Source organism: Trachypithecus francoisi, unplaced genomic scaffold (assembly GCF_009764315.1).
Source record: "Trachypithecus francoisi isolate TF-2019V2 unplaced genomic scaffold, Tfra_2.0 Lachesis_group12, whole genome shotgun sequence".
Taxonomy (NCBI): Eukaryota; Metazoa; Chordata; class Mammalia; order Primates; family Cercopithecidae; genus Trachypithecus; species Trachypithecus francoisi.
Genome location: NW_022681457.1, coordinates 77,433,926 through 77,460,325, shown reverse-complemented (window position 1 = coordinate 77,460,325; position 26,400 = coordinate 77,433,926). Strand labels below are relative to the sequence as shown.

The 26,400-nt window shown below is 43.2% G+C and overlaps 2 protein-coding genes across 2 annotated transcripts in view; one reads left to right on the top strand and one right to left on the bottom strand.

Annotated features, from left to right (window-relative positions):
- Positions 1 to 186: 186 nt before the first annotated feature.
- Positions 187 to 12,486, bottom strand: LOC117092644 (cytochrome P450 4A11-like). The gene is given in 14 exon segments (XM_033226507.1): positions 187 to 1,043; positions 1,046 to 1,169; positions 1,171 to 1,300; positions 3,751 to 3,827; positions 3,974 to 4,038; positions 4,937 to 5,070; positions 5,170 to 5,360; positions 5,474 to 5,580; positions 6,019 to 6,173; positions 6,542 to 6,666; positions 7,680 to 7,807; positions 8,299 to 8,343; positions 8,990 to 9,131; positions 12,225 to 12,486. Coding segments are annotated over 14 exon segments (1,821 nt in total). The 5' UTR covers positions 12,420 to 12,486; the 3' UTR covers positions 187 to 840.
- LOC117092642 (cytochrome P450 4X1) overlaps positions 11,769 to 26,400 on the top strand; it is an 86,614-nt gene continuing 71,982 nt past the window's right edge. Inside the window, exon 1 of the mRNA XM_033226502.1 lies at positions 11,769 to 12,094. The gene's annotated coding sequence lies outside the window, so the exon portion shown is untranslated. The remainder of the gene's footprint in view (positions 12,095 to 26,400) is intronic.

Sequence of the window (26,400 nt, the reverse complement as noted above, 5' to 3'; positions counted from 1 at the left end):
GAGGAAGGAGGGGACAGTACCAAGGAATGCAAAAAAGGCAGCTCTGGAGCTGAAAAGCCAAGGGGCAGGGCTCTGCCTGAAGGCTTCTGGGGGTGGGGGTTTGGCCCTTTCCAGAACTTGTTTTCATCCAGTGAAGCCCATACCTGACTTTGACCTCCAGAACTGTAAGAGAATAAAAAGCCGTTATTTAAAATCACTGAGATTGTGATAGTTGATTACAGCAGCAATAGGAAACTAACACAGAAACAGACAAGCAGGCAGGAAGAAGGAGACAGGTGTATGGGCAGACAGTCTGGAGGGCAGGCAGGAGTTTGGGAGGTGAGTGGAGATTCAGAGATGTTGGGGTGATTGGACCTAATACCAGGTCGTGGGGGTGACAAAGTCCAGCAGAGTCAAAGGAATGAGAAAAGACAGTTTGAGAGAGAAAGTGGGTCAGGGTGCCAACGCTAAGTATGGAGGCTGTGAAGGCCCAGAGCTCTGGAAGCCCAGACTATTTATTGGTGATCAAACAAAGAAACAGGTGGTGAGAATGTGGGGGTCGATGATTTACAACTGTGACGGTTTAGCATCTGCTCTGTTACTTGAGATAATGGAGAACAGGTTCTTTCAACTCAAGATATAGTCGATCCTGGGAGAAGAAGAAGCAAGGAGCCAGCAGGTCCAGACACATCCCAGAGCCACAAGCCCTGGATTTTATCCAAGTCATGAGGGGTTTTATGCCCTGGGCTTAGATTACGGTGCATCAGGGTAGCCTTCCACCCTTTAGCACACAGCGTGGTGTTCCAAAGGCCACAAGGTGTTTTAGACCCCAGACCCTCGACGTGTTCCAAGAGTCTTACATTATGTCAGACATGCGGAAGCCTCAGCTTCTCCCAACACTAAGTTTTTCTCCCAACAAGAGATACAGGTGGGTAGGAGACAGGTAGACAAGCAGGTAGGGAGCCTGGAGAAAGGTGAGAGAGAAGGACAGGCAGACTGCGGGACAGGAGGCAGGACAGCAGGCAGGTGGGAAGAAGGGAAGGTGGGCAGATAGAAAGCAGGTATGGGCAGACAGACAGGAGACAGGAGTGGGGGTCAGGAGGACAGGATGGCAGGTGGAGGCCCTCAAAGCTGGTCCTTGTCCTCACAAGTGTTAGGAAGCCTCCTGAGACGCAGGTGGATTCCATTTTTGGACTTCAACACAAGTCGTGCCATGGGGATGGGCATCCTGGTGGGGTCAGGCAACAGCTCAAAGCGGAGCAGGGTCAGGGCAGTGGCCACCTTCAGCTCGTTCATGGCAAATTGTTTCCCGATGCAGTTCCTGGGCCAGGCAGAGACAATGAATTGAGAAGTGGCCTCAGGCTCCATTCTGATCTGACCAGGTTTTGGCCCCTGACCCCAGCCCTGAGCTGGGCATTCAGTGCCCAACCTCATGTGTCCAGCCCCTGCACACTTATAGCCCATGGACACTTCCACCCCATCCTGGCTTCACACTATCCCAAACCTTGGACAGAGCTGTCTTCCTGGGCTAGCTCGTAACTCCTACCTTCTACCTTTGCTCTCAGCAGGCTTGAAACCCTTTATCAAGACAGGGCCAGGGCTCTAAGGCAGAGTCTAATCACATGAATAGATAAAGAGTTACTCAATGGTTTGTTCACCCCTCCACAAACATTTCTTGTTCTTCAGTGTGGAGGTCAGTTCAGGTCCTACAGAGTGAGGGTGGACCACACTCTCAGGTGCTTCCCATGTAGTGGGAGGCACAGGGACCTGAATCCTCATAGGGGACCCCTGATGGGTAGATTAAGGGAGTCAGAAGGGCAATGGGAGGCTTCCTGGAGGGGAACTGAGTGGGTGGCCCTCAGCTGTTGCCCCACCTGCCTCTCACTCCAGGGTCCAGGTTTCTGTCTAACCTCACTTCTCCATCCATCAGCCCCTGTAGCCTTCTAATTCTACCCCAGAAACGTCCTTCCTTGCCCTTTCTCAGTCTTCTCACCTGGACTTTCTGGATTTCTGCTTCCCCTCCCTGCACACTGAAGCCACAGCCCAGCTCAGACCCTCCCGTGCTCTGCATCACAGGGGGCACAGCATCCTAATGCCTCAGTTGGCAGACAAGCCCTCTGTGGGCTGTTGCCTCACCCACATTTTACCTGTCCAGCCCACGTCCTAGCCCTGTTCATGCGGAGATGGCTGAGAATGTCCTCCCTCCACCTCTGCCTGCCACATCCTCAAGGCTAAAGTCAGAGCCCAGATGCTTCTCACTCCCTGCCAGCTGTGTCTCTCCCTCCCAGCCCCCCAGGTAGCATTCGTGATTTATCCATGAACACTCACAGTCCAGTGCCTCAGACAGCACCAGGGACAGGGACACTCAGCAAGCCACTCAGTGAGTGAATGAGTGAAAGGATGGATGACGGAATGATGTGTGTCTGGAGCACAGGATATATTTCTGTACAACACGTTTTTGTACCTTTTATCTCTGTTTTCTTATCACACTGCACAGGAGTTGACTCACAAAGGTAGGCTTAAGAAATACTTTTATATTTGAATGATGGTATTTAAGTTTTAAGATGAATAAAATAGAAGGAAATACACTGAGAGTAAATACAGTTCTGAGTTAGAAATGGAGCTTAGGAATGCTCTCCGGTTTTCTAGTGGCAGCGACATGATTTGCAGGCAATGTTTAGGAAGACTTTCTCATCCTGGAATAGACAGACCAGTGCTGGAGAAGGAGTTTCAGGAGGAAGCTTTTTCTTAAAGCCTGTTCTGTGTAAGTGGACTCACCATTTGAAGAAGTCACATAATTATTTCTTTGAAAAAACTTTGTTTCTACTAAGAATTTGTATTGTCTTTGCCTGTTTGTATGTCCCAGGACAATTTCTGATGCCACGATGATTTCCACAGCCATTCTGGAGTTTTCCTCTCCAGCTCAACGGCTATTTCAAGTGTGTTTTATATTTCACATACCAGGAGCCTTGAAATGCGCATTATATAATAATTATTGGGCTTTTCTCTCCAAGACAGTGTACTCTCCACTTTTTATGTTTTTGGCCAATATTGTACTAAGTGGATTACAGGACTATGGCATAAAAAGATCCCAAGGTATGTACAGATTTGCCAAATGGCGAAATAGACATACATATGTGAACACTATATAATGCAGTAAAAATTTCATCGGGCAAGACAGAAAAATGTATGATATGACACACACTGTTGTAAAACTTTCTTCAAAGGGCTACCTTAACCTCTCCCTTATATGGCTTGAAAGGTAGGACTTGCAGGTCATCTGTATTATAAACAGATGCAAAGATTTCAATGATTCATCTCTATGGCAGACTGGTGAATTAAATAGGGAAGGTTGTGTGCAGCATTGAGGATGTGTGGGGAGAGAGAAATCTACTGTTTACTATTCATGATAACTGAGAAAAGCAAACAGCTGAATTTGAATTTACTGGAGAATATCTAATTCTGAGAATTCATATCCCTAAAGTAGGAAAATACGTGAATATACTGAAGTTTGGAACATGCACTGACAGTGAATTCAGGCTGCCCATTTGAAGAAGCAGAGGGAACAAAGTCTCCATGGGGTGCTCTGGAATGCCACCATCCTTTTGTACACAGAGACACCCACACCAGGTGCCTGACTTTCCCACAAGTACCAACATTTAAGGGCACATCTGAAGACGCCACATATGAACATCTGGCTCACAAAGATCAGAGGGTTGACCAGAGACTTCCCTTATTTCTCTCTTCCAATAACCACACAGGACGTCTCACCTTGATCCTCCTGAGAAGGGCAGGAAAGCGTGGCTGTGTTGAGCAGAACCCGGTGCAAAACGGGAAGGGTCAAACACCTGCAGAGAGAGCACCAGAGCCAGGATAGGTAAGGATCCAGCCCCTACTTGCCACTCATGAGGGGACAGGACTCCCAGAGGTGGAAGCAGAAGAAGGTATTGGTCTTGAGAGATCACCCCACTTCCTCCTCTCAAGGACCACATACCTCCGGGTTGGGCCACACTTTTGGGTTGTGGTGAAGGCCATAAATGGAGAGCGCGACCGTGATACCTGTGGTGCAGGTTGGAAACAGAGAAAAGACTGATCATTTGCCCGGGGTGTCCTGGTACTTTAGCCAGCAGGGGCAAAAGAAGGCCCAAAAGGCCTACTTTCCACAAATTGTCACTTTGACTGGGATGATTCTGCCATTATGCAGGTGGGTTAGGCTTGACGAAGCATGTGAGTTCAGATGATGAATAGACAACCATTTATGCAGGAATGAGAAGCAAGAAAGAATCAGAGCATTACTCTTTAGAGTAAGTCCAGTGACATTTCACATTCATCAAATATCCTCAAAGATCCGTTGGAGAATATACATGAACTCAACCAATACAACAACATTCCAAGGAAGACATTCTTTTGCTCTCAGTTTTCAGGGGAGATACCTGAGTCTCAGAGAGACCAATTGTCTTGTCTATGTTCACACGACTAGGTTATGGCAGGACTGGGACCAGAACCGGGGGGGTTGCACCTTGGTGGCCCCAGATCTGGTCATCAGCTGCTCTCTGCCATCAACCTGAGGGTTCCTCAGAGACTGGACAACAGCTGACCCGGGAAATGAGATTCCTGATGAGCCTCTTTTGCACTGACCCCATGAGGAGAGAAACACATCCCTCTCTGCCCTTGTCTGATTCTCTTTCCAGCCCTGCACATCTCAAGGAATAGAATTTTAGAGTTACTGACCCAAGGCCACATTCAGAGATTAACACTTATTTCTTAAACTTTTGGTGGGTTCAAGCTGTCGGCCAGACATTTTAAATTCTTAATCCTAAATACAAAATATGTTTTTGATTTTTTTAAAACAAAAGGGAGACCCAGAGATGTGCAGAACTCTGAAGCACACTTGGATTTCTGACCCGCCACATGTCCCTGTGGAGAGTTTAGGTGAGAGGGTGGGGGAAGTTCATACCTTTGGGCAAGGAGCGCCCATCAGGGAAGGTGACGGGAGTGCTGAGCTCTCTGCCAATGCCTGGCACCGGTGGGTAGAGTCTCAGTGCCTCCTTAATGCACATGGTGGTGTAGGGCATCTGGTCCAGGTGGTTCCTGAAACAAGCCCATCCTGAACATCAGCAAGGCCCGGGCAGACCAGGGGCTTCCCCTGTAGACAAGGCAGGGAACCCCATCTTTTGAGCCCTCACTCACCAGGTGATGGAGGCTCCATCACCCAGGAGGCCATGGATCTCCTCCCGGCACCTCTCCTGATGCTTGGGGTGTGTGGCCAGAGCATAGAGGATCCAGGAGATCCCACTGGCTGTGGTGTCGTGGCCCTCGAACATGAACGTGTCCACCTCAGCACGGAGGTCCTTGTCTGACAAGATGCTCCCATTCTCCATCTGGGAAGACCATGGTGTAAGTGCAGGGCTGGTCTCTTGCTCTGTACTTCTGGGCAAAGACTCATGCTCTGTGCTTCTGGGCAAAGAATCAGGCCTCTGCTACACATACTCACTTTGGCCAAGAGGAGGATGTCCAGGAAATCCAAGTGCTTCTTCCTCTTGACCTTCTCCAGCTCCCCCTCCTTCTGTAGTTGAGCCTTTCTCAGTTGGATCACTTGGTCTGTACCAGAACAATGGTTACCAGGCAAAGCTGAGACCATCAGCGGCCCCCAGGAGGCCTAGGTGCCCAGATGCCCCCATGGGGGTGTCTGGTAGATCTCAGCATGAATGTGAGTGTGGGTGCAGGGTCGGGGTGGAAGTTCTAGTACTGTGTGAGGCAGGGCACCCCTTCCTCCAGTGGCACAGTTCATGGAGGCCCCGTTTGAATGCTGTTTGAACAGGGTCTCATTCAGTTACCTCCATGTGGGGACATTGATAAACCAAGGCACAGAGTGTGGCCCCTCACGTCTCGGCTCCCAGCCCCTGAGCAAGGGAATTCCCCAGACTGAGTGTGTTCTGGCTTCTGCAGGGTTCCTAGGGGCCTTCTCTGCCTGAGGAGTCAGGGCAGGTTCTTTCACATGCCTGGGAAAGGCTGGGAGACAAGAGGAAGAGACAGAACCTGTGTGCTGATGGGCGAGCTGGCAGGCGCGGTGTGTCCAGCGGCCAGCAGAGGTCAGGCTGTAGATGGTGTCATTCTGGTGAAAGGCATTCCTCACACGGGAAAAAGTCAGGTTGTTCAGGTCACTAATGGCCTGGATGTAGGACTGAGAATTCCTGAGGGAGAGTATGAAGAAGAGACCGTAGTAGGGGTGGGCCCATTACCCGGAAGTAGAATGGGGTCTGAAAGGAGGCAGCCTCAGATAATGGGGACAAGCAGCCTTGAGGCAATGTTTCTGCTATCTTACAGCCTTATTATCCTTTGACCTTTATCAGATGGTATGAACAACCAGGGTCCACCTGTGCTAGGAATTAGGCATCTGTTCCTGAGACTTTGTTTGGTCTGGACCGGAATTAGAGTTTGGTCAGAGACTGACTCTTCCTTTGTGTGGAGGTGAGCCTTCATGCTCCCCCACCTGCCCCTCAGGTATGTGCACTCCACTTGATAAGAACAAGGGCCCTGCAACTGGAGGGTTATCACTGACCTGTCCACCTGGATGCTGCCCTGGTGGCTGAAGGCACACTTCATGATGGTGTCCAGGGTCATCAACGAGACGTGCTGAAAGACCTCCAGAGGGGAATCCTGGCCAAGGAGCTTTTCCCATTTGTCCTGTGGTGGGAGGGGACATGAACCTTCTTAATCTCCAAGAAGTGCTTTGCTAATAAGGCCTGGCTTTTTCCTGTACCTGCAGATATCTTGTTTTTTCCTGTAGCTTGCAGATATCTTGGTTGGGATTCCTCCCTTTACAGAGCAAATGCATTGTAGAAACTGGGACTGTAAAGCCAGTGTTGGTAAACTGATACCTAATTCTCATGCAGTTTTAATACAACATTAAACAGATCCTCTCACAATAGCATGGATTAAGTATTGAATTTTGAGATTCAGTTAGGACATATGGTTGTGAAAATTTTGTTGTTATTGTTGTTCTGGGATAAATAATGGGGGACTCTTCAGTGTTCTGAGAGCTGAGCTAGTTCTGAGGGACTAGTAGGAAAGTTTCAGTGCCAAAGATAGCTTAAGGGGCTAGTATGGGCACTCTGTTGTAGAGAAAACAGGGACTTCAATTCTTTTCCATTCATCAAAATTTGCTGGGCCCACTTGGGTGAGAAATCAGAGTCCTGATCGGAGATGATGCTATGGCAGATATTGCCCTGAGAACATAGACCTGGTGTTCATTTCCTTCCAAGGGTGGCTTAAATCCATGCAGAAACCTTGGGCCCCAGGCCAGAGCCTGGGTGGGTGACATCTTGGCCTGTCCATGCTGCCAGTGAGGCTGCCATTGCACAGGCCAGCCAGCATAGGAAGTCCTGCTGTCCAACAAGATTGCATACTCCTCCAGTCCCTTGTGCTGAAGGTTTCAAAGTGGGAGGAGAAGGGCCTTGTGTTCACCATGAATCTCTATTCCTATGGTGGGGAAACAAAGTGTGGATCTGACCTGATGCCTGGGTGTTCTCCTACCTTATACAACTCTGGGGAACCCTCTACTCTCACAGCAATGACATGAGAGTGTTGTTCCATGTGTCTATGTCTATAGCCACCTGTGGGACATAGAGTTAGGAATGAAGTTCGTGAGAGTGTGTGCTGTGAGTGGGTGTGGGGAGAGGACAGAGACATGGACTCACCAGCATCACTTGTACAGAGTCTGCCATGAGCCCCACATAGGCCTTCAGGATGTCATAGTGGAAGGCTGGGGTCAGCATCCGTCGATGCTGGAACCATGTCTGCCCATTCAACAGGAGCAAGCCGTACCCTAAGGTAAACATGAATATGTGTATGTGTGTGTGTCGGGGGCTGCACGGACCTAGGGATGACTGGTGACAATTTGGGAGGGAGAAAGGTGGCTTCTTGGGGAGAGAACTATCCAGAAGAAGCCACATCATGGGCAAATGCAGGAAAAGGAGGTATGTTTCAGGCATGTGAATTTTCTGTTGAGATGCTACATCCATGTGATTATGACAGCTGTGAGATAAAGGTTGAAAAGGGTTGTGGGCAGATGTAAAATAAACGTGAGGCCAAGGATGTCTGGAGAGGACTGAGACATGAAATGGAAGAAGCTGAGCCTCAGGAAGGTTTGCAACAGCATTAAGAAGGGGTGAGGGTCTTGTTAGAAGAAGGAAATGGGGCTTGATTTGGGGATGGGGTCATGATAGTGGTGGCCCCTAATCTGTTGTTCTCTGTGAGACAAATAAATAATTCAAACCTAACTAGGGAGTGGGCTACAGCCCTAGTTTGCACACATACCAATCCATGGAGCCAGGAATCTGTAGGAACCATGGGATTTCGGGTCTGAAAGGTAAGAAAAGGCTTTATAGGAAACTAGGAGCTACTAAGCAAGGCAATCTCAGAGGCAGCCATCAGTTCTTGGTGTCTGTCAGTTGGCAGTTTGACCCATGTCATCTGCCACTTGATTCCCATCCACTTCTATTTCTGTCCTGAAGGTCAGCGTGAGCTCAGGAAGACAGACTCAGTGTTCCATCAGGAAAACACGCAGAGGGCTAGGAAGGTTAATTGCTGAGACACATAGGCTAGGTCTTCTATGACAATGAATAATACAGAGCCATGGGATTTTCTACATTGATGTTTTCTTAGTCACCTGCATACCAGGACAGGCAACAATTAGAGCTTCGAAACCCAAGTCAATGTGGGTATGAAATTTGTTTTACAGATCTGGGGCAATTTACATTTCAGAGAACCTCAATTTTCTTAATAGAGAAATAAAGAATAGAAAATTCAGCCCCACATATTGTTTTAAACATTCAGTATTCAGTAAATATTTTTGGCTACAGCCTGGGCATGGTGGGCTTGGTGGATGCATGGGAGAGGTTTCAAATATTGATGTTTGAACAGCCACTCTCTTCTGGAATTTTACAGACCCAGGGGCATGTGTCAAGAGGGAAGAGACATTGCAGTTGGGATGGGGGTTCGATCTCACCTGATCTCCCCAGAATCACCTTCATATAGTCAGGGTCATAGAGCAGGACACGAACTTTGCCTCCCCATAGCCAAAGAGGACAGGCACTTGGGAATGTCTCCACCCATTTCCGAATCCGTTGTAAGTCCTGGTCCTGTTGGAGCTGTCAACGAGGGTAGACAGATGAACACTTCCATTTACTTCTAGTCTTTGCAGCGGGAGTGAAGGGCAGGACAACCACAGGAGCCATGTAGCGGAGGTTATGGATTTAGATCAATTTCTGATGGCTTGAGCTGTAATCCAGATTCTTGTTCTCTCCCCAGGACTTAACCTTAGGCCAATCGCTATGAGCCCTCACTCAGTACTGCCAGCAGAAATTTAAATCAGCCTTTGTCTTCATGTTGTGTACAATCTCTGGAAGTCCTAAATACAACAATTTCCATGGGCAATGTGCATAACTCATATTACTTGATAAGTAGATTTGTAAAATGATTTAGTATATTTAGAGAATAAAATGAATTAATGTAAACATTTTAAATTACACAATAATTTTATATAATCATACTTGTTATATTTTCAATATTATCCCAGCATATATGGTAAATATTTGTTAAGATAAAATACCACTTGGGATGTGTATGGCTAAGCAAAAAAAGATTAACTATAAAATTGTGTGCATAATAGTATTCTACATGTTGAAAATGTACAGATTTATGGGATAGAGTCTGGGTATATGCATATGGTACTGGTGTTGGACTATAATTTTGAGATTTGGGTTTCTTATTTGCATTTTCACATATCAATGAATTATGAGCTCCCTGCTGCCTGCAGTCATCTTTCTAAACTCTTCGATGTGGATCCCAAAGCCCTTGGCTTTCTGGCTTCAACTTCTCTTTTCTTGCCTCCAGCCCTGCTGGCAATTCCACCATCACCATTTGTTTCAGCTCCAATGCCGATGCCACCACTGCTGCTGATTCACACACCTGCTCACTCTTCTGGGCCCGGGCACTTGCTCTTTTCTCTACCTTGAATGCCCTTCCCCCTGCCACAGAGCAGCCACCTCTCCTCAGCTTTCAAGACTCAGCTTTGCTTTAATCTCATCTGGAACCCTCACAGACATTGGGTCCTAGTGATGTTCCATGTAGCAAACTCTTCTTTATTTCAACTGCTTCTAGTAACTCAAAGCAACTGTCTACCACATAAGTATCTAATGTCTGCCCACCTCCTTCTGACAATCATACTCTTCAGCTCTGAGGCAGCTTGCCCTACTGTGGGATAGGCTCCTTCATTCAGCACATGCTTACTACGCACAAACTATGTGCCCAGTGTGGTTCAGACACTGCGTTAGGACACAGCTGTGGTCCTTATCTGTGTGGAATTTTCAGTCTAGTTGCGGGGTAAGGAAGATTAGAGGCTGTGCAGTAAGGGATAATGGATATGAGATGGAAGGAAGGACAAGCATCTGGGGAAGCTTTGAAGAGGGACCTAACTCAGAACTGAACATTAGACAGCTCTTCCTCACTCATTGAGTCATCATTTACTGAGGGACTATTGGGTTACAAAGATAAATCTGAGATGGTCTCTCCCAGAAGAAGCCCACACTAATGACACTGTAGAAAAATAACTGAGTCAAGTTAACACTGCTCTGGCCACTTGAGAAGGATAGCCCATAGAAAAAAAGAGTTGGCCCTTCACTACTGGGAGGCCCAGGAGGCCTTCTTGAAGGAGGTAGCTTGGTGCTGGGCCTTAACAGATAGATATGAGTGAGAAGATAATTCCAGGTAGCAAGCACAGTGTGATCAGAGGCCTAGAGGTTGAAACGCATAGGCAGGTAGTGAGGTAGTGAGTAACATATGGTAAAGGAGGAGAATGGGAAAGAAGGCAGAGTGGTATTGGGACCAGTCCATATAGGGCTTGAACACTGTCAGGCCCCCACATTGGTTCTGCTCTGCTGAGAACTACGTTGCCTCCTTTGCTGAGAAACAACAGGCCTCAGTTCCCTGCAACCCCTGTCTCCACTTAAGTGTGTTCAATTCATAGCACCTTGGTGAGTCCCTCTCCATGCAGCTCCTTACCTTGCTCAGTTCCTATCCACCCCCTCCGCATGCCCGGATAGTAGTGCACAGGGGATGGGCTGTGTCCCTCCTCAGCCCTCTTGCTGCTCCTTTCTCTTTTTCCTCTGTTCCTCTATACCTGGCATGTCCAATCTTTTGGCTTTCCTAGGCCACATTGGAAGAAAAAGAATTGTCTTGGGCCATGCATAAAATGCACTAACACTAATGATAGCTGATGAACTCAAACAAATTGCAAAATAACCTCATAATGTTTTAAGAAAGTTTATGAATTTGTGTTGGGCCACCTTCAAAGCCATCCTGAGCTACACACAGCCTCATGGGGCATGGGTTGGACAAGCTTGCTCTACACACCTGAGCTGACCATCAAGGTTGTGCCAGGATTTTGCTGATTGCTGGGGCACAGGGAGGGGATGACATGCTCACATCCAGGGAGCTCACAGTCCGGGTGTGTGGGAGGAGAGCCAGGAGGTCAACACACACTGTTCAATGTGCAACTCAGACACTAGTCTCCTCACCTGGAGAACATTGTGCAGGCTGCCCCCATCATGTGTACCCACAATTGTCAGGTTTTCAGGTCCTAAATCACCTGTTGTGGAAATTCTGTGAGTCTTGGGGAAACTTACTTAGCCAGTTGGTTCCCTACACCAGCAGATCTCTGCCTCGGATATCTACCCCAGCAGAGTGAGCTCTTTCCCTGCAGTCTGGCACCTTCTCAAATTCCTGCCTGTATTCTTCACAGACCATGAGCTCCTCATGCCAAGGATTCCTCAGATGGGTGTCTGTGCTGCCAGGCAAACGCAGGGCCAGGCAGAGAGGATGGCATTAAGTGACTGGGCAGGGAGCATCTAGAAGCCTTGTTCTCTGAGAAAAGCCAAGGCTCATGGGGTAATCAGCCTGGAGACAATCAGGCATTGCCCTCCACGTGCAGGACTGCCAAGACACACTTGATATCTGCAGAAGGAGGGCATGGGTGATAGAGCTGAGGACCAGCAGGATGGGCTTCATGGGAGGAGTGAGCTCCTCATGACTGGGACAAGCTGACACCAGAGAGGTAGGCTGGGTGTTCCTTTGAAGCCTCATATTTGTTACAAAACAAGGCTTTGCTCTATGGATTTTGTGACCAGGGTCTCAGAGTCCCACACCTCTTTGCCCTCCCACTCCCCCATTGAGTTCCTCCTTACCTCCTGTTTGTGCCCAAAGAGCCAGTGGGAGGGAGGGCACGGGAACTGCTGGAGGGCTTTGAGCAGCCACTGCCTGTGCAGGTAGAGCTGAGCGGCCTTGATCAGCAGCAGAAGCAGAATGAGCAGGGAGGCCACTTGGAGGATCCCGGAGACACCACCCAGGAGTCTGCTGGGGCTCAGCACAGAGACACTCATGGTGCAGCACCTGCTGGATCTCTGAGTGCCCCTACCTCTTCCTGACCACCCTTGTCCACCTGTGCTGAAGTCCTGAGAGGACTGTCCCGCCCACTGGTGGGGAGAGTGAAGGGGGAGGGCAGAACTTGGACCTCAGAGTTCAGAATCGATTGACTATGGATGATCCAACTAGGGGAACAGTGGGAGAAAAGCTTCATCAGCTGTCTACCACATTCCCCTGTCCATGTACCTCACAAATATTTAATGAGCATTTACTGTGTGCCAGGCAGTATGCTAGGTGTGTGGGCACCATTGTGAGGAAAACAGACTTGAATGCTGACCTCAAGGAATTTACATTCTGCTTTACTACATCGCAATAATGTTCGCTCAGTAGCACTTTTTTTGTTACACGTTCAAAGAAAATTCTCAACATGATATGTACATTTAAACTTAACATTAACCAAGTGCTGAATCATTACTTTTGTCTTATTGCAAATCTAATTGTATTTACTGTAAAAACCACTTCCATCTATATATTGAGTGAGGAGTGGGAAATATGTCTTTCTATTAACTGGATGATGATATGGACAAACAGATGCTAATATGACAGCTGTTCAAGTACTTTATTTTATTTCATTGGGGAGATTGGTCTCATAATATCCATAGCATGATTTTTTTCCCTCAATTCATATACATGACAATTAAAAAAAATTCTACATAATTTTTTTTTTTTTTTTTTTCCCCCATTGATAGGTCTACCTTCTTTACCAGAGAAAGTCCTAGGGCAATTTTACTCCTACTTCAGTCTAGTACTATAGCCACAGCAGGAGCATGTTTGCCAATTCTCTTTCATCCTAAATAGTACACAATTACACAATCAGAACTTTGCACTCTGTTTAGGAGCCCTGACTACCTTGTTGAGGACAATCTGTAGTGAACAGAAATTAATATTTAAAAAATGATTGCTTTGCCAACCTCAAGTAAAGTAGGTTAAATAGTAACTGTTGCTATGAATTAACCCTCCCTGGCACTTTTACATGCATGTCTGTGCATGAGCATTCTTTTTTTTCATCTTTTTATAATTTCAACTTTTATTTTAGATTCAGGTATGTATGCAGGTTTTTTACACTGATATATTGTGTGATGCCAAGGGTTTGGATACAAATGATTCTGCCACTCAGGTAGTGAGTATGGCATATATTAGTCAAATTTTCAATGCTTACTCATATCTGTACCTACCCCTCTAGTAGTCCCCAGTATCTATTGTTCCCATATTTATGTCCATAAGTGTCCAACATGTAGTTACCACTTATAAGTGAGAACATGTGATATTTGGTTTTCTGTTGCTGTGTTAATTTGCTTAGGATGATTGCATCCCAATTCATCCATGTTGCTGCAAAGAACATGATTTCATTATTTTTTACAGCTGCCTAGTATTCCACTGTGTATATGTATCACATTTTCTTTATCCAGTCCACCATTGATGGACACCAAGCTTGATTCCATGTCTTTGCTATTGTGAATAGTGCTGTGATGAATGTACAAGTAGAGGTATCTTTTTGGTAGAACAACTTATTTTCTTTTGGATATATAGCTAACATTGGGATTGCTGGGTCAAATAGTAGTTCTATTTTAAGTTCCTTGAGAACTCTCCAAACTACTTTCCACGGTGGCAGAACTAATTTACATTTCCAGGAAAAATGTATACACATTAAGTTTTTTTTTCTGCAGCCTAGACAGCATATGTTGATTTGAAACTTTTTTTTAATTTTTATTTTTTTAAATTATATTTTAAGTTCTAGGGTACATGTGCACAACGTGCAGGTTTGTTACATATGTATACATGTGCCATGTTGGTATGCTGCACCCATTAACTAGTCATTTACATTAGGTATATCTCTTAATGCTATCCTTCCCCCGCCCCCTCCCCACAATAGGACCCAGTGTGTGATGTTCCCTTTCCTGTGTCCAAGTGATCTCATTGTTCAGTTCCCACCTATGAGTGAGAACACACGGTATTTGGTTTTCTGTTCTCATGATAGTTTGCTGAGAATGATGGTTTCCAGCTGCATCCATATCCCTACAAAGGACACGAACTCATCATTTTTTATGGCTGCATAGTATTCCATGGTGTATATGTGCCACATTTTCTTAATCCAGTCTGTCACTGATGGACATTTGGGTTGATTCCAAGTCTTCGCTATTGTAAATAGTGCCGCAATAAACATACATGTGCATGTGTCTTTATAGCAGCATGATTTATAATCCTTTTGGTATATACCCAGTAATGGGATGGCTGGGTTAAATGCTATTTCTAGTTCTGGATCCTTGAGGAATCACCATACTGTCTTCCACAATGGTTGAACTAGTTTACAGTCCTACCAACAGTGTGAAAGTGTTCCTATTTCTCCACATCCTCTCCAGCACCTGTTGTTTCCTGATTTTTTAATGATTGCCATTCTAACTGGTGTGAGATGGTATCTCATTGTGGTTTTGATTTGCATTTCTCTGATGGTGAGTGATGATGAGCATTTTTTCATGTGTCTGTTGGTTGTATGAATGTCTTCTTTTGAGAAGCATCTGTTCATATCCTTTGCCCACTTTTTGATGGGGTTGTTTGTTTTTTTCTTGTAAATTTGATTGAGTTCTTTATAGGTTCTGGATATTAGCCCTTTGTCGGATGAGTAGATTGCAAAAATGTTCTCCCATTCTGTAGGTTGCCTGTTCACTCTGATGGTAGTTTCTTTTGCTGTGCAGAAGCTCTTTAGTTTAATTAGATCCCATTGTCAATCTTTGCTTTTGTTGCCATTGCTTTTGGTGTTTTAGACATGAAGTCCTTGCCCATGCCTATGTCCTTAATGGTATTACCTAGGTTTTCTTCCAGGGTTTTTCTGGTTTTACGTCTAACATTTAAGTATCTAATCCATCTTGAATTAATTTTCGTATAAGGAGTAAGGAAAGGATCCAGTTCCAGCTTTCTACTTATGGCTAGCCACTTTTCCCAGCACCATTTATTAAATAGGGAATCCTTTCCCCATTTCTTGTTTCTCTCGGGTTTGTCAAAGATCAGATGGCTGTAGATGTGTGGTATTATTTCCGAGGACTCTGTTCTGTTCCATTGGTCTATATCTCTGTTTTGGTACCAGTACCATGCTGTTTTGGTTACTGTAGGCTTGTAGTATAGTTTGAAGTCAGGTAGCATGATGCCTCCAGCTTTGTTCTTTTGGCTTAGGATTGTCTTGGCAATGTGGGCCCTTTTTTGGTTCCGTATGAACTTTAAAGCAGTTTTTTCCAATTCTGTGAAGAAAGTTATTGGTAGCTTAAAGGGGATGGCATTGAATCTATAAATAACCTTGGGCAGTATGGCCATTTTCACAATATTGATTCTTCCTATCCTTGAGCATGGTATGTTCTTCCATTTGTTTGTGTCCTCTTTTATTTGACAGAGCAGTGGTTTGTAGTTCTCCTTGAAGAGGTCCTTTACATCCCTTGTAAGTTGGATTCCTAGGTATTTTATTCTCTTTGAAGCTATTGTGAATGGGAGTTCATTCATGATTTGGCTCTCTGTTTGTATGTTACTGGTTTATAAGAATGCTTGTGATTTTTGCACATTCATTTTGTACCTTGAGACTTTGCTGAAGTTGCTTATCAGCTTAAGGAGATTTTGGGCTGAGACAATGGGGTTTTCTAAATATACAATCATGTCATCTGCAAACAGGGACAATTTGACTTCCTCTTTTCCTAACTGAATATGCTTTATTTCTTTCTCTTGCCTGACTGCCCTAGTCAGAAATTCCAACACTATGTTGAATAGGAGTGGTGAGAGAGGGCATCCCTGTCTTTTGCCAGTTTTCAAAGGGAATGCTTCCAGTTTTTGCCCATTCAGTACGATATTGGCTGTGGGTTTGTCATAAATAGCTCTTATTATTTTGAGATACGTTCCATCAATACCGAATTTATTGAGAGTTTTTAGCATGAAGGTTGTTGAATTTTGTCAAAGGCCTTTTCTGCATCTATTGAGATCATCATGTGGTTCTTGTCTTTGGTTCTGTTTATATGCTGGATTGTGTTTATTGATTTGCAGATGATGAACAAGTCTTGCATCCCAGGGATGAATCCCACTTGATCATGGTGGATAAGCTTTTTGATGTGCTGCTGGATTCGGTTTGCCAGTATTTTATTGAGGATTTTTTCATCGATGTCATCAGGGATATTGGTCTAAAATTCTCTTTTTTTGTTGTATCTCTGTCAGGCTTTGGTATCAGGATGATGTTGGCCTCATAAAATGAGTTAGGGAGGATTCCCTCTTTTTCTATTGATTGGAATAGTTTCAGAAGGAATGGTACCAACTCCTCCTTGTACCTCTGGTATAATTTGTCTGTGAATCCATCTGGTCCTGGACTTTTTTTGGTAGGTAGGCTATTAATTATTGCCACAATTTCAGAGCCTGCTATTGGTCTATTCAGGGATTCAACTTCTTCCTGGTTTAGTTTGGGAGAGTGTAAGTGTCAGGAAATTATCCATTTCTTCCAGGTTTTCTAGTTTGTTTACGTAGAGATGTTTATAGTATTCTCTGATGGTAGTTTGTATTTCCGTGGGGTCAGTGGTGATATCCCCTTTATCATTTTTTATTGCATCTATTTGATTCTTCTCTCTTTTCTTCTTTATTAGTCTTGCTAGCAGTCTATCAATTTTGTTGATCTTTTCAAAAAACCAACTCCTGGATTCATTGATTTTTTGGAGGGTTTTTTGTGTCTCTATCTCCTTTAGTTCTGCTCTGATCTTAGTTATTTCTTGGCCTCTGCTAGCTTTTGAATGTACTTGCTCTTGCTTCTCGAGTTCTTTTAATTGTGATGCTAGGGTGTCAATTTTAGATCTTTTCTGCTTTCTCTTGTGCGCATTTAGTGCTATAAATTTCTCTCTACACACTGCTTTAAATGTGTCCCAGAGATTCTGCTATTTTGTATCTTTGTTCTCATTGGTTTCAAAGAATATCTGTATTTCTGCCTTCATTTTGTTATGTACCCAGTAGTCATTCAGGAGCAAGTTGTTCAATTTTGATGTAGTTGAGTGGTTTTGATTGAGTTTCTTAGTCCTGAGGTCTAGTTTGATTGCTCTGTTGTCTGAGAGACAGTTTGTTATAATTTCTGTTCTTTTACATTTGCTGAGGAGTGCTTTACTTCCAACTATGTGGTCAATTTTGGTATAAGTGCGATCTGGTGCTGAGAAGAATGTATATTCTGTTGATTTGGGGTGGAAAGTTCTGTAGATGTCTATTAGGTCTGCTTGGTGCAGAGTTGAGTTCAATTCCTGGATATCCTTGTTGACTTTCTGTCTCATTGATCTATCTGATGTTGACAGTGGGATGTTAAAGTCTCCTATTATTATTGTATGGGAGTCTAAGTCTCTTTGTAAGTCTCTAAGGACTTGCTTTATGAATGTGGGTACTCCTGTATTGGGTGCATATATATTTAGGATATTTAGCTCTTCCTGATGAATTGATCTCTTTACCACTATGTAATGGTCTTCTTTGTCTCTTTTGATCTTTGATGGTTTAAAGTCTATTTTATCAGAGACTAGAATTGCAACCCCTGCTTTTTTTTGTTTTCCATTTGCTTGGTAGATCTTCCTCCATCCCTTTATTTTGAGCCTATGTGTGTCTCTGCATGTGAGATGGGTCCCCTGAATACAGCAAACTGATGGATCTTGACTCTTTATTCAATTTGCCAGTCTGTGTCTTTTAATTGGACCATTGAGTCCATTTACATCTAAGGTTAATATTGTTATGTGTGAACTTGATCCTTTCATTATGATATTAGCTGGTTATTTTGCTCACTAGTTGATGCAGTTTCTTCCTAGCATCGATGGACTTTACATTTTGACATGTTTTGCAGTGGCTGGTACCTGTTGTTCCTTTCCATGTTAGTGCTTCCTTCAGGATCTCTTATAAGGCAGGCCTGGTGGTGAGAACATCTCTAAGCATTTGCTTATCTGTAAAGGATTTTATTTCTCCTTCACTTATGAAACTTAGTTTGGCTGGATATGAAATTCTGGGTTTAAAATTCTTTTCTTTAAGAGTGTTGAATATTGGCCCCCACTCTCTTCTGGCTTGGAGAGATTCTGCGAGAGATCTGCTGTTTATCTGATGGGCTTCCCTTTGTGTGTAGCCCGACCTTTCTCTCTGGCTGCCCTTAACATTTTTTTCTTCATTTCAACTTTGGAGAATCTGACAATTATGTGTCTTGGAGTTGCTCTTCTCGAGGAGTATCTTTGTGGCGTTCTCTGTATTTCCTGAATTTCAATGTTGGCCTGCCTTACAAGGTTGGGGAAGTTCTCCTGGATGATATCCTGAAGAGTGTTTTCCAACTTGGTTCCATTTTCCCTGTCACTTTCAGGCACACCAATCAGACGTAGATTTGGTCTTTTCACATAATCCCATATTTCTTGGAGGCTTTGTTCATTTCTTTTTACTCTTTTTTCTCTACACTTCTCTTCTCACTTCATTTCATTCATTTGATCTTCAATCGCTGATACTCTTTCTTCCAGATGATCGAGTCAGTTACTGAAGCTTGTGCATTTGTCATGTAGTTCTGTTATGGTTTTCATCTCTATCAGTTCTTTTAAGGACTTCTCTACATTGGTTATTCTAGTTAGCCATTCTTCAAATCTTTTTTCAAGGTTTTTAGTTTTTTGTGCTGGTTACATAGTTCCTCCTTTAGCTCTGAGAAGTTTGATAGACTGAAGCCTTTTTCTCTCGACTCATCAAAGTCATTCTCCATCCAGCTTTGTTCCATTGCTGGCAATGAGCTGCGTTTCTTTGGAGGGGGAGATGTGCTCTGATTTTTTTGAATTTCCAGCTTTTCTGCACTGCTTTTTCCCCATCTTTGTGGTTTTATCTGCCTTTGGTCTTTGATGATGGTGACGTACTGATGGGGTTTTGGTGTGGGTGTCCTTTCTATTTGTTAGTTTTCCTTCTAACAATCAGGACCCTCAGCTGTAGGTCTGTTGGAGTTTGCTTGAGGTCCACTCCAGACCCTGTTTGCCTGGGTATCAGCAGCGGAGGCTGTACAAGATAGAATATTGCTGAACAGCGAGTGTTGCTATCTGATTCTTGCTCTGGAAGCTTCGTCTCAGGGTTGTACCCCGCCGTGTGAGGTGTGAGGTGTCAGTCTGCACCTAGTGGAAGATGTCTCCCAGTTAGGCTACTCAGGGGTCAGGGACCCACTTGAGCAGGCAGTCTGTCCATTCTCAGATCTCAACCTCCATGCTGGGAGATCCACTGCTCTCTTCAAAGCTGTCTTCCTTTGGCTAGGAAAAGGAATTCCCTTCCCCCTTGCACTTCCCAGGTGAGGAGATGCCTCACCCTACTTCAGCTCTCACTGGTTGGGCTGCACCTGTGGACCAGCACCAACTGTTCAACACGACACAGTGAGATGAACCCAGTACCTCAGTTGAAAATGCAGAAATCACCCATCTTCTGTGTCGCTCACGCTGGGAGCTGGAGTTTAGAGCTGTTTCTATTTGGCCATCTTAGGATTTTTAAATTAATCAAAACTTTTTAATAATAGCAATTCTGACTTGTGTGAGATGTGGTTTTGATTCACATTTCTGTTGATTAGCGATGTTGAGCATTTTTTTTTAAAATATTTGTTTGCTGCTCATATGTCTTCTTTAGAGAAGTGTCTGTGTCTTTAATGGGGTTGTTTGTTTTTTGCTTGTATTGGAAATTCTGGCCAGGTAAGAGAAAGAAATAAACAATATTCAAATAGGAAGAGAGAAAGTCAAATTGTCTCTGTTTGCAGATGACATGATTGTATATTTAGAAAACCCCATTGTCTCAGTTCCAAATCTCCTTAAGCTGATAAGAAACTTCAGCAAAGTCTCAGGATACAAAATCAATGTGCGAAAATCACAAGCATTCCTACACACCAATAATAGACACACAGAAAGCCAAATCATGAGTGAACTCCCATTCACAATTGCTACAAAGAAAATAAAATACCTAGGAATACCACTTACAAGGGATGTGAATGACCTCTATAAGGAAACTACAAACCACTGCTCAACAAAATAAAAGAGGACACAAAAAATGGAAAAAAATTTCATGCTCATGGATAGGAAGAATCAATATAGTAAAAATGGCCAAACTACCCAAAGCAGTTTATAGATTCAATGCTATTCCCATCAAGCTACCATTGACTGTCTTCACAGAATTAGAAAAAACTACTTTAAATTTCATATGGAACAAAAAAAGAGCCCACATTGCCAAGAAAATCCTAAGCAAAAAGAACAAAGCTGGAGGCATCATGCTACCTAACTTCAAGCCATACTACAAGGCTACAGTAACCAAAACAGCATGGTACTGGTACCAAAACAGATATGTAGACCAATGGAACAGAACAGAGGCCTTGGAAATAACACCACATATCTACAATTATCTGATTTTTGACAAATCTAACAAAAACAAGCAATGGGGAAAGGATTCCCTATTTAATAAACGGTGTTGGGAAAACTGGCTAGCCATATGCAGAAAACTGAAACTGGGTCCCTTCCTTACACCTTATACAAAAATTAACTGAAGATGAGTTAAAGACTTAAACTTAAGATGTAAAACCATAAAAATCCTAGAAGAAAACCTAGGCAATACCATTCAGGACATAGGCATGGGCAAGGACTTCATGTCCAAAACATCAAAAGCAATGGCAACAAAATCCAAAATTGGCAAATGGAATCTAATTAAATTAAAGAGCTTCTGCACAGCAAAGCAACTATCATCAGAGTGAACAGGCAATCTACAGAATGGGAGAAAATTTTTGTGATCTATCCATCTGACAAAGGGCTAATATCGAGAATCTACAAAGAACATAAACAAATTCACAAGAAAATAACAACTCTGCCAAAAAGTGGGCAAAGGATATGAAGAGACACTTCGCAAGAGAAGACATTTATGCAGCCAACAAACATAGCAAAAAAAGCTCATCATCACTGGTTATTATAGAAATGCAAATCAAAACCACAATGAGATACCATCTCATGCCAGTTAGAATGGCAATCATTAAAAAGTCAGGAAACCACAGATGCTGGAGAGGATGTGGAGAAATAGGAATGCTTTTACACTGTTGGTGGGAGTTCAAATTAATTCAGCCATTGTGGAAGGCAGTGTGGCAATTCCTCAAGGATCTAGAACCATTTGACCCAGCAATCCCATTACTGGGTATATACCCAAAGGATTATAAATCATTCTACTATAAAGACACATGCACATGTATGTTCATTGTGATACTGTTCACAATAGCAAAGACTTGGAACCAACCCAAATGCACATCAGTGATAGACTGGATAAGGAAAATGTGGCATATATACACCATGGAATACTATACAGCCATAGAAAGGATGAGTTCATGTCCTTTGCAGGGACATGGATGAAGCTGGAAACCATCATTCTCAGCAAACTAACCCAATAACAGAAAACCAAACACCACATGTTTTCATAAGTGGAAGTGGAAAAATGAGAACACATGGACACAGGGAGTGGGACATCACACACCAGGGCCTGTCGGGGGTGGGGGGTTAGGGAAGGGATAGCATTAGGAGAAATGCCTAATGGAGATGACGGGTTGATGGGTGCAGCAAGCCACCATGGTACATGTATACCAATGTAACAAACCTGCACGTTCTGCACATGTATCTCAGAACTTAAAGTATAATAAAAAAAAGAATTGTTTAATTTCTTTAAATTCTAAAAATGAATTTCTTTAATTTCTTTAGGGATTCTGGATATTAGACCTTTGTCAGATGCATAGTTTATGAATATTTTCTCCCATTCTGTAGGTTGTCTGTTTACTCTGTTTATAGTTTCTTTTGCTGTGTAGAAGCATTTTAATTAAGTTCCACTTGTCAAATTTTCCTTTTCTGCAATTGCTTTTGAGGACTTAGTTATAAATTCTTTCTTAAGGCTGATGTACATCATCATGTTTCCTAGGTTTTCATCTAGGATTCTTATAGTTTGAGGTCTTACATTTAAACCTTTAATCCATCTTTTCTTTTTTTTTCTTTTTCTTTCCGATCTTGGCTCACTGCAAGCTCTGCCTCCCGGGTTCATGCCATTCTCCTGTCTCAGCATCCTGAGTACCTGGGACTACAGGCACCTGCCACCACACCTGGCTAATTTTTTTTATTTTTAGTAGAGATGGGGTTTCACCATATTAGCCAGGATGGTCTCAATCTCCTGACCTTGTGATCTGCCTGCCTTGGCCTCCCAAAGTGCTGGGATTACAGAAGTGAGCCACCGTGCCCAGCCCCTTTAATCCGCCTTAAGTTAATTTTTATGTGGTGAAAAGTCAGGGTCCAGTTTCATTCTTTTGCATATGGCCACCCAGTTTTCCCAGTGCCATTTTTTGTATAGGGAGTCCTTTTTCCATTGCTTATTTTTGTCAAATTTGTTGAGGATCAGATGGCTGTAGGTGCATAGCTTTATTTCTGAGTTCTCTGAACTGTTCCCTTGGTCTATGCATCTGCTTTTGTACCAGAACCATGCTGTTTTGGTAACTGCTTAGTATAGTTTGAAGTTGGGCAATGCGATACCTCCATTTTTTTTTTTTTTCTAGTGTGGCTTTGGCTATTTGGGCTATATGAGCATTCTTTAAAGTTTTATTGTTGTTGTCCTCTGGATTCATTATTCATACTTTAGATGAGCAACATCTTTGAAAATAGAACAATTTAAAGCTCTGTCTTGTATCATATTCTCACTAAATACTGGAAGCCTTGCAGTAACAGGGATACCATTCCTGACTGGCCTCTATTCCAAAGAAAGGACACCAGAAACAGGGCCAAACTTCCCAGTGTCACCATATATTAAACAGATGACACAATCTTAAAGTAAATAATAAACATTAAGTTAACGCCAACAGGACTTGTTAAGGTGACAGTCTGGATTTGTGTCAAACTTAGACATTTGTGATTAGAGGTGCAAATCCTCTTCTTACCAATATATTCATTATTAATAAAGTATTATTAGTTATTCCTGATTAATTAGCCATAGCATTCTTAACATGAATTGCCCAAAAAGTTTTAAGACATACACAATTTTGAAAAGAATCTAGTGTTATTGCTCCCTATAAACTACTATAACCAATTGCCTATGCTTTCAATTGTTTATACAATACTCATTATAACCATCAGCTTCCTCTATATTATTACTTATCAATTCAATCTTCTACCTTAACATTAATAATATAATTCTTTTCCCTATGCCACATCCATTAATTAATATAAACTTCGGGACATTATTTATCAGTATCAAGCCTAGCTGTATATTCCATGCTAAGATGTAAAGGAGCGTCAAATTCAAAATATATTTTCTTCAATTAGGGCATGAGGAGCAACAGCACAATTTCATATGAAGCAAGTTTAGCAATCATTTTACTATCAATTATATTAATAAGTGTGTCCTTTACACTTTCTACCCTTACAATTACCCAATAATATTGTGATTAATTTTTATAACCTTGTCACTTACCATAAAGGGATTTATTTCAACTTCAGAAGAAACTGGACCAACGGAGGCAAGATGGTGCACTTCCGGGTTCTTCTTCACCAACTTTTCCCGCGCGAGCGAAAATGCAGCCGGTGCCCGGGAAGGTGCAGACCAACTGGGCATGCGCCAGGTGACGTCATCCGAAGAGACCAAGATTTACCTGGTCACACCTGCGGAACGCCCCCTGACACGCCCCTGCCCCGCCTATTGCCCTCCCACTCCTAGAAAAGCCGCTCCGGAGGTACGCCACGGGTGGCCTTCCTCAGTCCTCCAGTTCTGTCGGGATGTCGCGACTGCAGGAACTCCGTCGGAGAGCCCCACCGGGGGACTCTGTCCGCCTTCTTTGCCGGAGGCCGACAGACCTCTTCCCCACACCTTAGGTGACCAAAATAAACTTGCAGTTTTGCTCCTACACTTGCCTACTCGCTGGTTCTTTTGTGCCCGCTCTGGTGGTCTTAGAAAAACAAATCAGAAACTACTTGAGTGCTCCTCTAGTTGGATTAACTGAGGGGGAAACAGCTTGTGTCAGGGTTTAATGTTAAATATGCAGCAGTACTGTTTGCCTATTCTTATCTGAATAAGAAGAATACTCTTACAATAGCTTTATTTTCAGGGTCATTATTTTATAATCTTCATATTCCAGAAATCACACCATTTATTTTTATTATTAAGGCTTTACTACTAAAAGTTTTATTTCTATGAGTGTGGCCATAATACCCACCATTTCATTATGGCCAACTCATACATTTCTCATGAATAAAATTATTACCACTAACCTTACCCTTATATATGTGACATGTGATGTGTCAATCTCCATTGTATCATCAACTATTCCACTTGAACATGAAAAAGAGTTTTAAGCTGATGATACATAGATGAGATTTTGCACTTGAGCTGATGCTGTAATGGGTTGAGGCTTTTGGAATGTTGGGATGAGGTAAATACATTTTGATGGGGGGTGGCCGTCTTTCAGGGTCAGTAGGAAGATTATTGTATGCTGGGTGATGACCTCCAAAGATATCAAGTTTGAGTATCTAGAACCTGTAAAAGATATCTTATTTGGGAAGTGATGTGATAAAATTAAGGACTAAGATGGGGGGATTATCCTGGGTTATCAAGGTGAGCTCTAAATGTAAAAGGAGATACAACACACACCGGGAAGGCCATGCAAAGATAAGATGGAAAAAGATTTGAAGATGCTGGCCTTGAGGATGGGAGGGATGCAGCCATAAACCTCGAAATGCTGGCAGCCAGCAGCAGCTAGGGGAGGCAGTGAATGGATTCTGCCCTAGAACTCTGGAGGGAGCACAGCCCTGCTGACACTTTGGTTTTAGCCAGAATATTGATTTTGGACTCCAGGCCTCCAGAACAGCGAGATAATGAATTTCTATTTTTATTTTATTTTTTTCTTTCTCTCTGTTTTATAGACAGGGTCTTCTTTAAGTTGCTGAGGCTGGTCTCAAACTCCTGGGCTCAAACAGTCCTCCTGCTTCAGCTATCAGAGTAGCTGGGACTACACACTCACACTACTGTGCCTGGTTCTGTCATTTTAAATCACCACGTTTGTGGTCATTTGTTACAGGAGACCAATAATTATGCTAGTAGAGGTGAGGTGTGCTGTAATAAGTACTCACAAATGTAAAATTGGGTTTGGAATTGAAGAATAGGTAGAGACTAGAAGATTTTTGAAGTGCATTGATAAGAAAAGCACAGACTGCCTTAAACTCACTATTGGCAAATATATGGACATTAAAATGCTTCTCATGAGGGCTTTGAAGGAACTGAGAAGCATGGATGAAAAAGCTTCTAATGGTTTGGAGAATATTTACATTATCATACCAGAATGTTAGTAGGAAAAGTAACATTAAAAGTACTTCTGATGAGAACTCACAATGAAATGAGGAACATGTTATTTGAAACTGGAAGAAGGCAACCCTTTTACATATGTTTTTACTTTCACAGCTCCAGAATTTTAGAAGAATTTTATTCAAGGATGGCTTATACCCAGCACCTCACAGGTACCTAAGTTAGATAACTTAGGAGATAAGATGATACTTTTGAGCTTGGATATTTAGATGACATTTTGGAGTTGATGCTATAAAGAATTGAGGCTTTTGGGTTGTTGGGAAGAGATGAATATATTTTGCATGTGGTTGGATGTGAGTCTTTGGGAAATAGAAGGCAGACTGTGCAAAGCTGAGTAGTGATTCCAAAAGGTATCAGGTGCTAATTTCTGAACCTTGTCTATGTTATCTTGTTAGAAAAGTGGTCTTTGAGGATATGATTATACTAAAGATTGTGAGATTAACCTGGATTATCAAGATGAGCCCTTAATGAAATCATTTATTTCCCTTCATAAGAGGGAACAGAGGAATGTCTGACATACATGGGTGAAGGCCATGTGGAGACAGAGGAAAAAGATATTTGAAGATGTTGACTTTGAAGAATAGAGTGATGTGGCCACAA